The 11,693-nt window shown below is 33.2% G+C and overlaps 1 protein-coding gene across 1 annotated transcript; it reads left to right on the forward strand.

Moving 5' to 3' along the window:
* Positions 1-1,769: 1,769 nt before the first annotated feature.
* LOC107605481 (Leucine-rich receptor-like protein kinase family protein) lies at positions 1,770-9,769 on the forward strand. Its single transcript, XM_016307371.3, has 27 exons — positions 1,770-2,877; positions 3,426-3,564; positions 3,650-3,721; positions 3,892-3,963; positions 4,072-4,143; positions 4,234-4,305; positions 4,407-4,478; positions 4,587-4,658; positions 4,751-4,822; positions 4,915-4,983; positions 5,101-5,172; positions 5,275-5,346; positions 5,434-5,505; positions 5,657-5,728; positions 5,821-5,892; positions 5,980-6,051; positions 6,189-6,260; positions 6,349-6,420; positions 6,510-6,581; positions 6,698-6,769; positions 6,919-6,987; positions 7,097-7,168; positions 7,258-7,331; positions 7,555-7,683; positions 7,829-8,176; positions 8,254-8,624; positions 9,163-9,769. Exons 1-27 carry the CDS (start codon positions 2,781-2,783, stop codon positions 9,559-9,561), a joined length of 2,991 nt encoding a protein of 996 aa, XP_016162857.1. The 5' UTR covers positions 1,770-2,780; the 3' UTR covers positions 9,562-9,769.
* Positions 9,770-11,693: the final 1,924 nt, after the last annotated feature.

An 11,693-nucleotide genomic window follows, 5' to 3' on the forward strand; every position in this document is an offset into this window, starting at 1 on the left:
ATAGTGTGCTCCAATTCGTTGTATAATGTTGCTTTTCTCTTTAAGAAAACGTTTACTATCCAATAAGAGCAATAATATAATATAAATTACATAACATTATAATCATATCAAATGGGCCGTGGCATTCATATAAATTATTTAGGAAAAGGTTTCTTAAGATAGCTTATTAAAGTGGTACAATTACTTTCATTCTTGCTGAAAAGGAGGTGATACAATTGAACAAAAAAGAACAAAAATATATTACCAATAATAATCTATTACTGCTATTTTTGTATTATGAGTAAAATATCATTGTTGTCCCTAACGTTTAAATCGTCCTATTTATATTCCTAACGTGTATAAAAGTGATTCAATGTTATCCTACTATCAATTATACTAACAAATCAGATTATATTTTTCAATTATTCATACTTGGATATATTCATTTTCAATTATGTCTCACTTGGATGTGTTCGATTTTAATATTATACCCACTATTTGTGTTTAGATTCAATTATATCCCTAGAAAAGTGAATTATATAAATGTTGTAGGAATTAGTTTCAACTTTTGATGAGTTATATTTCGGAGTAGATCATCGATTCTATCTCTAGATATTTGTATTCTAACTTCAAGAAGAGATTTTTAATACTCAAACTAAAGCGCTCATAATGTGTAATTGACGGCAGGATAACATTGAATCACTTTTACAAACGTTAGGAACACAAATAAGATTTACCCAAACGTTAGGAACAAAAATGATACTTTACTCTTGTATTATTTATTTCTAGAGCAAAAAGAATGCATGGAATACATTGATGTCAAATGATTTATTTTCCAACTTTTCTAAGCAAGAAAGTAATTTAAGGTCAATCAGCTATAACTTAAATGGCATAATTTTTTCATATTCACTTAGAGGTTGCGAGTTCAAATTTTCTTATCTTTGGGGAAAAAAAGAAAGTAATTTAAGACCAACGAACTATAATTTAAATAGAATAGTCTCTCTATCTTTACTTAGATATTTCGAATTCGAATCTCACTCCTAATTAAAAAAAAAAATTAAAATCCCCTATAATTACGATATTGGCATTTTCTTCCTAAATATCCATCCTAATTACTCTTTAGTTTTTATCTATACTAACATGATTTTTAAATAAAAAACGATAATAGGAAAAGCATTTAACCTAATAATTTATAGAAACTATTAATACACTTTATCTTTTAAAATTAATTTAGCACATGAGAATTAAGAAAAATGTGGATTTATTTGTCAACTTTTAAGTAATAAAAAATTATTCAAAATAAATAGTATTTGAATTCTTAATTAGAAAATTAAGATTTAAAACTTAATTAGTAAGTGGATCTGTATACATTTTTTTGCCGCCACGATATTTTTCAGTCCGATAAATCAATGATTAATTGTCACAAATTTAAACTTTATTTAAGAGTTTATCGTTAAATAATATATTACTATACACAAGACAAAATTCAAACTCCCGACACTTATTTAGTCGGATGAGTCCACCAACCAAAATTAGTTTTAAGTGATGTTTATAAATAAATCAAGATTCATAAACATGAAGCCATCCGATGGCAATGTTGAGAAAGTGATATGATATAAGAGAGAGAGTGTGAAAGGGAAAGAGAGAGAAAGAGAAAGAAAGAGACGTCCTTGTCACCTCAAATGGATTTGCATTACTTTTTATTTTCTTTCTTTTTATATTTTGTCAAGAACCAACTATTAATCCTGTCTTTTAGATAAAAAAAAAATGTTTTTTTACAAAACTCTCTTGACACTTGAGACTATTTTATAAAATTTAAGTTGAAATGCATTCCATTAACCGAATTTCTAATAACAAAATTGTTATGAAATGAAAGAAGTTACATGAATGGCATGCAAGTATGCAAGAATAGCAAAAGCATCATAACTTAGCCCAGCACCATTAATAATAGCATATAGATATAGACATAGATATAGATTTAGATTTATAGAGCACAGTCCTATTTACTACTACTATGTAGAGGGGGTATGGCTAGAAATTGAATGAATGTCACACCATCAAACCATATACAGTTTCTCACATTAAAAAATATATTAATAATGGAAGTGTTATTAGAGATTTTAGAGAGAGAGAGAGAGAGTGAAAGAGAGAGAGAGAGAGTACAAGTAGTGTGGTGTTTGCAGAAGTTGCAGGTTTGATAGCAGAAGTGGTTGCAGATAGTTTTTAACTTTATCTGTGAAATAATTTTCCCCTTCTCTTTTTCTTCTTCTTCTTCTTCTCTCTCTTATCTCACTCACTCATATATTTTTTTTTTAATTTTGTTTTTCTCTTCTTTGTGCTGCATCTTTCTTACACTTGTGTTGGTTTGCCAGAAAGGATGTGATGGAACACAAAGGCTAAAAGCTTGTGTTGTGTTTGTGATGTGAATTCATTCAGTTTCTGTTACATATTTTGAAAAATCAGAACAAGGCAAAATCCAATTAATATTCTTCACATAAATGGCTAAAAGGGTTGGGGAATACACAGAAGAATTGTCACAGGCATAACTCAACCTTACCCTTTTAACCACTTTCATTTTTCAAATGCTGTGTTGTCACAGAACAAGTGCCACTACTACTTACTTACAAGTGCCACAAACATTGCACCATAATATAACACACTATAGTATATTAAGATTCCTCTTCTTCTTCTTCTTCTTCTTCTAGTTTATGGTTCCTAGTTGAAGGAAAAGAGAGAGCTTCTTCATTGGCTCTTCTTTTCTTCTCTCCTTTTGTGAGGTGTGTGTGTGAAGGTTTAAGTCAATGGAAGGTTCTATGGCATTTAGATTTGGGGTGGTTCTTGTTGTTGCTGCTTTTCTTCTCAATTGTGGTTATGGCAACACTGTGGATTCAGATGATGGTGAGTGTTTAAGTTGTCTTTTGTTCTTTTTCTTTCCCATTTTTCTTCATGTGTTTGGATTAGCTAAGATATCTTTTGAGTGTGAGAGAACATAACATCAATGTTTAAACTTGAAACTTCTCTTTCATGGAGGGCATTGCTAGAAAAGCCAAGTACTTGCTATGTTTTTCTCTCTTTTCTTAGTAAAGGGTATTGAGAAAAAGACTCAGAATTATTTATTTTTATTTTATTTTTTATGTTTTGGGTTCTCCATCCAAATATCATTTGGTCCAATTTTTTAATTAAAGTCAGCACCTTTTTTTCTCACTGATTTTGACTTGATTATTAATTTATTCTTTCTTGGGGATCTTGTGTTTTTTTAACCCCCTCATTTTTATTATTATATGGATGTCAATTTCCACATTGTTAGCATGGAAAATGAGTGCTTTGTTGCATATGAACATGTAATTTGGAAGAAGAACTCTGTTTCCTTTGAATATTGAAGCTCCTAACTATTGTTCTTACAAACAAGTTTAATGCTTTTGAATAATGTTTACTTTGAATGGTAGGAGCAACATTGTTGGAGATAAAGAAGTCATTTAGGGATGTGGATAATGTTCTATATGACTGGACAGATTCACCTTCTTCAGATTATTGTGTCTGGAGAGGGATAACTTGTGATAATGTCACCTTCAATGTTGTTGCACTGTGAGTTATTATTAAACTAAAAAATTACTCTTACCACATTGTGTTCATATGCTTTATTTTTCCTTATTTTTTTTTTTTAATGCAGAAATCTTTCAGGACTGAATCTTGATGGTGAAATGTCTCCAGCAATAGGGAACCTTAAGAGCTTGGTCACCATGTACTTTCTTTACACTTTGAATTAACAAAATTACTTTTGAAAGATTATGTTGCAAACAGAAGTGTTCATCAAAGAATTAAATTTAGTTATAGTTGTTTGTGGCATTTTGTGCTTTTTGTTTGTCCTTGCTGCTACAATGGTGTGATTGTGGTTTTTTTTTTTTGGTACAGTGACCTCAAAGAAAACAGATTATCAGGGCAGATACCAGATGAGATTGGTGACTGTTCATCTTTACAAAGCTTGTATGTCTTCAAACTCACTCAGAAGAAAGTGAATTCATGAATCCAATTCATAATCTAAGAACAGCTTAATGACTTGGAACTTGGAATTCTTTTTTTATGCATGTTCAGGGACCTCTCATTCAATGAGATCAGAGGAGATATACCATTTTCAATATCAAAGTTGAAACAACTGGAAAATTTGTGAGTTTTGTTGTGCATTTTTCTGTCATTCTGTTACCCCAACAGAGATTTGATGATAACAATTCTTGTTGTTTTTTAATGGTGTCTTAGGGTTTTGAAGAATAACCAGTTGATTGGTCCAATCCCTTCAACTTTGTCTCAGATTCCTAACTTGAAGATTCTGTGAGTTATTTTATTCCTTTCTTTTGTTTCTCTCATTCTCATCCAAATAATTATAGTTTTAGCTTCCATGATTCTCAACCTCTTTGAATATATTTCTCTAGAGACCTGGCACAGAATAATCTAAGTGGCGAAATACCAAGACTTATATACTGGAATGAAGTTTTGCAGTATCTGTAAGTAGTATTCAATACATGCAACAAGTATAATCTATCATTTCTTGACATATTTATTTCTGATCTTATCAATAACATTGTTTGCTTTGTTTGTTTTTCGATCTTCAGCGGCTTGCGAGGTAACAATTTGGTTGGTTCACTATCACCAGACATGTGCCAATTAACTGGATTGTGGTATTTGTAAGTATCTCCATATCACTCTCTTTCATTCCAATTTGGTAATATGAACATAAATCGAGTCGAACTGATCAATTTTCTTGCGGGGTTTGCAGTGATGTTAGAAACAATAGCTTGACAGGAAGCATTCCTGAAAGCATAGGAAACTGTACTTCATTCCAAGTCTTGTATGTAGTCCAGTTTTATAGCTGATTTCCAGAGAATGTTTTGTATTTTTATTGTCTCTATACAATTTTAATGTAACTTCTTTTGATGTCAGGGACATATCCTACAACAAAATCACTGGAGAGATACCATTCAACATTGGATTTCTTCAAGTAGCTACCTTGTAGGTGTTGCATGATGTTTCTTTTTATAGCTATATTTCATTAAGGTGTTTGGTTGTAGGGTCAAAAATAGGTTAGAAAACTAGAAATTGCTTGATGGATTTGTTTGAGTTTGGCAGGTCACTTCAAGGGAATAAACTCTCCGGCCATATTCCGTCGGTGATCGGTCTCATGCAAGCACTCGCCGTCTTGTAAGCATTGTTAGCTTGTAGTGTTTGAAACAAACACTATGAAGTTTCTTAATTAATGTTTTCTTCTTTGTCCATCATATTAATTTCTTACATTTTATCCAGAGATCTGAGTTGTAACATGTTAAGTGGATCAATCCCTCCTATCTTAGGAAACCTGACATACACAGAAAAATTGTAAGTATAAGCAATTAGTTTTCATCTTGTATGTATTTAATTTTAGACTCAGTATGTGTTTTGACATCATTGCTGAAATGTTTCTAGGTATTTGCATGGAAACAAGCTCACAGGCTTCATCCCCCCGGAGCTAGGGAACATGACAAAGCTTCACTATTTGTAAGATCCTTATTTCTTCAGCTACATTATGTTGTAGTTTCTTTTTGCTTCAAACAAAGATGTCTGTTCTAGAGGCACTTTGTTGAACTCACTGTTCCAAGAGTGAATGCAAGTTTTTAAATAATGTTTAATGGTCAACCATCTTTTGTAGGGAACTGAATGATAACCATTTAAGTGGGCGCATCCCACCCGAACTTGGAAAGCTTACTGATTTGTTTGACTTGTAAGCACCATTACTTCGAAGCTTCAATTCGATGGTTTTTCTTCCATTTTTTTAATTTATCCTAACTTGATGGGTCACCAATGGTTTCACAGAAATGTTGCCAACAACAATCTAGAGGGGCCGATTCCCGATAACCTTGGTTCATGTAAAAGCCTTAACAGCCTGTAAGAAATAAACCTTGTACCTCTACTTTGTTACTATGATTTTTCTTGTACATTAAGGTAACAGAGATTCCTATTCTCTTCTACTAGCAATGTGCATGGGAACAAGTTGACTGGAACAATTCCCGGGGCACTGAAGAGCTTGGAGAGCATGACTTATCTGTAAGTGATAGCTAGAACCTATTTACAATTCTATTATGTAGGATTCAACTGAAGTTTATTAACAACTTGTCAAGTATTACATTTGAACTTTGCTTAATTAGTCCTTGTTTCATGAAATTGTAATCACTATCCATTAGAAACCTTTCTTCCAACAATCTTCAAGGGCCTATTCCAATCGAGCTATCACGGATTGGTAATTTGGATACATTGTAAGTATGAATCATTTAATGTATCTACTTATGTAAAATGTAAATCTCTCGGGTTCATACTGATGAATAGTTTCGGATTCCTTCTTAGGGATATTTCAAATAATAATATAATTGGCTCCATTCCTTCTTCCCTCGGTGACTTGGAACATCTTCTAAAGCTGTGAGTACTGTGGCAAGTTTCTTGTTATTTATTGTTTTTCGAATCTGGCAGTTTCTCTTTTACTCACGGCTATTATTTGATTTTTGTAGGAACCTGAGCAGAAATCATATAACAGGATTTATTCCAGCAGAATTCGCTAATCTTAGAAGTGTTATGGACATGCAAGTCATTTTTCTTTTTTTTCTTTTTTTTCCCTCTTATGAAATCTGTTTTCTCCTTTGTTTACTTCCCTTTTTTTTTCTGTTTGCTAATTGGTTTTTGTCCTTCTTTCTTGCAGTGATTTGTCAAATAATCAACTCTCTGGCTTGATTCCTCAAGAACTTAGCCAGCTTCAGAACATGGTGTCATTGTAAGTTCAGTTGCTGGAAATTAATAACTTGTTATCAGTATTAGAACACAAACTTTCGTTGATGATCTTAGACTCTTGGAGTGTTAAATGGTTATCAATGATTATCTCTGTTAGCATTTTTAATTTTATTTTTTGAAAATGTTATATAGGAGGCTACAAAACAACAAATTATCCGGGGATGTGTCGTCGCTTGTAAATTGCCTTAGTCTCTCGCTGCTGTAAGTTTGTATTTTTAATTTTTTTTATATAATTTGGTAGCATAGTTGCAGGGATTGGACAACATCACTTTTATTTTAACTAACAAGCTGAATATGTTGAATCTTGTAGTAATGTATCGTACAACAAACTAGTTGGTGTTATTCCCACAAGCAATAACTTTTCAAGGTTCCCTCCTGACAGGTAATGATCATTTACACTTGATTCTTGTGTAGTCAATGTGGTAACCATCATGATTTTTCCCCCTCATTGATACAAACTTCCTTTGACAGTTTCATTGGAAACCCTGATCTTTGTGGCAATTGGTTGAATTCACCTTGTCATGTTAATCACCCTACGGAGCGAGGTAAGAACAACTACCTAACAGGAAATGTAATTCTTTAGGGTCTGCTCAGAAGATATTCTTTGATTATTGTACCTTGGTTAGTAGTGTTTTGAGATTTCGAGTTGTTTGTGATAGATTGTGGCTTTAGTATAATATCATTGATCTTATTTCTATGTTTGTTTGGTAGCTGTTAATCATGTGAAAAACATGAGAAATAAGCTAATAAATGTTATTCATCATGCAGCAACATTATCTAAGGCAGCTATTCTAGGAATTGCTCTTGGTGGCCTTGTAATCCTCCTTATGATATTGCTCGCAGCATGCCGGCCATACAATCCATCTCCTTTTCCGGATGGATCACTCGACAAACCAGGTAAATTCATCTTAGTTGAGTAGATGATCAAAATTTCATCTTAGTTGTAAATTGGCATGGCTCATTTTAGGAGTGTTTGTGATGATTAATGTATAGTGATAGTGTTTTTATCATTCCACCACTGACACATGAGCTTAATTGGCAGTTAGTTTCTCTCCTCCGAAACTAGTGATTCTTCATATGAATATGGCGCTTCATGTGTACGAGGATATCATGAGGATGACTGAAAACCTGAGCGAGAAGTACATTATTGGATATGGTGCATCAAGCACAGTTTACAAATGTGTTCTCAAAAATTGCAAGCCAGTGGCTATTAAGAGGCTCTATTCTCACTATCCACAATGCTTGAAAGAATTTGAGACCGAACTCGAGACTGTCGGAAGCATTAAGCACCGGAATCTTGTTAGTCTCCAAGGATACTCTTTATCCCCATACGGGCACCTTCTGTTTTATGACTACATGGAAAATGGCAGTCTATGGGATCTTCTTCATGGTAATCTGATAACAAATTCTTTGGTTCATGCTGTATGTGCTTTTTTTCTTACTTTGTTATGTTTATGTTTTTTTCAGGAGCTAGCAAGAAGAAGAAGCTCGACTGGGATATGCGTCTGAAGATAGCGCTTGGAGCAGCACAAGGGCTCGCCTATCTGCATCACGATTGTAGTCCTCGGATCATCCACAGGGATGTGAAATCATCAAACATTTTGCTGGATGGAGACTTTGAGCCCCATCTCACTGATTTTGGCATAGCCAAAGTTCTTTGCCCCTCAAAGTCACATACTTCAACTTACATAATGGGCACAATTGGCTACATAGACCCTGAGTATGCTAGAACCTCCCGGCTCACCGAGAAATCCGATGTGTATAGCTATGGTATTGTGTTACTTGAGTTGCTAACTGGAAGGAAAGCTGTTGACAATGAATCCAACCTCCATCATCTGGTGAGTTTTCTATTTGCTATCTAATTTATAGGCCATTTTTATAAATGCATAATGTTGCTTGCATGTTCTAGTGTGTTCCTTCATTTCCAACATTTTAGAATGTTATGTATACTTTCTCTACCAACTTCAAGTTTTCACTTAGACTTGAACCACCTAGTTGTTTGTGATTTATGCTTAAAGTATAACCTAAACATGATTTATACAAATGATGTCTGATTGATTCATGTGGTAAATTATCAATTGCTGTTGTTGGTGGGTAATCCTTATTTACTTAATGATTCACAATAATGTGTGGAACAGATCATAGGTAAAAATAAAATAAGTCACCACTTATGGTTGTTGGTAATGATACACTATTCTCCTTATTAGGTTAAAAGGTTGTTGCTTATTTTGGAAAATGATGTGTGCATTTGTACTGTGAGAGATGTCAATTCACACATGATATGAACAAATAATACAACTCTGTTATTTTGTTTGTACAGCATCTTTCGAAATTCCAAATTGATTTTTACATGGATAATGGTTCTCTACTGTGTAGATTTTGTCCAAGACAGCAAACAATGCAGTGATGGAAACTGTTGATCCAGACATCACTGCCACATGCAATGACCTTGGAGCAGTGAAGAAGGTCTATCAGCTTGCTCTATTATGCACAAAGCGGCAACCATCGGATCGGCCAACGATGCATGAAGTGACACGTGTCCTTGGCAGCCTCATGCCGTCCACCACCGCGGACGCCACCACCATTTCATCAAAACAACAAGAAGGAACTCTTCCACCACCTTCACTACCATGTGCAAAAGTTCCAGCATCATGCTACATTGATGAATATGCAAACCTCAAGACACCACACTTGGTTAATTGCCCTTCAATGAGTACCTCTGATGCACAACTTTTCCTCAAGTTTGGAGAGGTAATCTCCCAAAATAGTGAGTGATTCAGTGACCCTTTTGGAAATTATCATCAAATTGACCATCATATGATTCATATATCATGTATATTAAATCAAAAACCAAAAAAAAAAATGTGTATAAGAATTCTAATTATTTTTGTTTTCAATCTTAGTAGTTAGTACTAGCTTGCAAAGATGATGTGTTTGATTCAAGTACCTTAGTATAAAAAATTGGAAAGGTGCATTAACCAAATTTCTTGTACTTTTGTTTGGTTGCACAGACACACTTACACAATATTGCAGTGTAGTAAATGAGGGTTGTAGTGTAGAGGGTCCACTGTGCATTGTGGGGTAGATAAAGGCTCTTAATGGCTTTAGTAGAGAGATAGAAGAAGCAGTGCATAATGTGTGAACAGCAATAATGCACTGATTTGATTCTTTTTCTCTCTTTCTTTCTTAGCTGGACATGGATCAGTGTCATGTGTCTTTATATGCTGGCAAGTTAGTAAGTATTAATAGGCACTGTATTCATTTGCTTCTTTTTATTACTGCCTGATGCCAAAATGTCCTGTAGCTTCAACATGGAAATAAGGGCAATGGGGTCACCACACTCACCCCACAAGTGAGAGAGGATTCAGAGTGTTAGGCCATTGATTTCTGTGCCATGTTTGCCTCAAAATTGTGAAATATGATTATGCTAGATTATGTGTCATGGCTGTTTCAGATTTTCAAATAGTGGTTGGTTTTATTATTACTTGTTTTATAATGTTTGTTAGTAATTAATTACATCTCTTCATTTATATGATTTTTTAGGTAACCATATGATTTTAATGACAATCACTTTAAGGGTGTATTCTTTTCAGTTTTTTCAAAAAATGATTTGATCAAATTTTATGTATAATTTAAAAAAAGAAAAGGCTGAAAATACATTTTTGAAATTTTGTTTATTTGGAAAAATAAAAAAATATGTATATCTTTTATTAGTTAATAAAAGTAATTTATTTTGGTAAAATAAACAGTTAGAACAGGCTATATCATAACGATTAACCTTTTTTTAATAAAAAATAACTCAATAATTTTGCATATCATACTCAATGAAATATAAGAAAATGGTGGAATATTCAGAAAAAATGCAAGCTGCTTAACAAACATGAAATGTATAATAACCTTATAGGAATGGAAACTGCTAAAGAAAACCAATTTGGATCCCTCCAACTACTCAAAAATGAAACCTCTCTAACATAATTGCTATATTATTAATTTATTACTTTATTAGCAACAATTCATGTCTTCTGCCAATGAGTAATAGCTCAAATGACATAGTCTCTCCATATAGGGGCCAGCAATTTTTGTGATTTGTAGCCATCAAATAGTCATCAATGATGGTTTTAATGGTGTAAGATTTGTGTGGAATTTCATTCAATGACTTACTTTTCTTTGTTGGTTATATGCTGGACAGAATTTAACAAAACAAAGTTGCTGGCTTCCTAAACTTTTCCTAAATTTGCATCAACGTGACATGGATGTTTAAGCCTATTTGAAATAACCGTTTAGGCCAATCCAGAAAAGGTAGAATAGCTAACGGGGTAAAATTGGTTGAGTTTAATTTTAATGTATTAATAGTGTAAAGTGTTTTAGAAGTTGTGCAATTACATTTGTTCTTTTGGATGACCATTCACATGGTTAATGTGAAAAGATAATTATTTTTATTGATATAACATTACATAATTAAATGCACGTGTAAAGCATCAAAATTAAATTCAAAATTGGTTATGGGAAAAGTAGCATAAGACTGCAAAGAATATGCAAAAGCAATGTTGTAATTGAAATCTTCCAATTTCTTATTATTTCATCCAACCATTTCCATGATGCCAAAAATCCACCTATGGTTCATGACCCTTTTGAAAATTGCTCTACTTTTTCTCAACTCAAGCATGTAAAACCAAAAAAAAAAAAATGGAAAAGAGCATGGAAAACACAACCTCTTTCCTCAACGGTGATTCAACATTATTCAACCTTTGGGCTTTTGCATGAATAGCTTGGTTTCTTAGGTTAGCACAATGTGCAAGAGACAATGGAAAAAACATGATGGTGTATTGGAAACAATGGTTGCAAGAAAATCAATGAATCCCAACCATTTTCTTCACCATCCCAGACGATTGCAAAACTATAAGTAG

The sequence above is a fragment of the Arachis ipaensis genome, chromosome B6 (genome assembly GCF_059453495.1).
Source record: "Arachis ipaensis isolate K30076 ecotype BB chromosome B6, ASM5945349v1, whole genome shotgun sequence".
Classification (NCBI taxonomy): Eukaryota; Viridiplantae; Streptophyta; class Magnoliopsida; order Fabales; family Fabaceae; genus Arachis; species Arachis ipaensis.

Excerpts from the sequence above, each read along its gene's own strand:
- LOC107605481 (XM_016307371.3), top strand. The coding sequence starts at position 2,781 with ATGGAAGGTTCTATGGCATTTAGATTTGGGGTGGTTCTTGTTGTTGCT. Across the intron at positions 5,729-5,820 it reads CTTACTGATTTGTTTGACTT|AAATGTTGCCAACAACAATC; the intron begins GTAAGCACCATT and ends ATGGTTTCACAG. Across the intron at positions 6,261-6,348 it reads ATTGGTAATTTGGATACATT|GGATATTTCAAATAATAATA; the intron begins GTAAGTATGAAT and ends ATTCCTTCTTAG.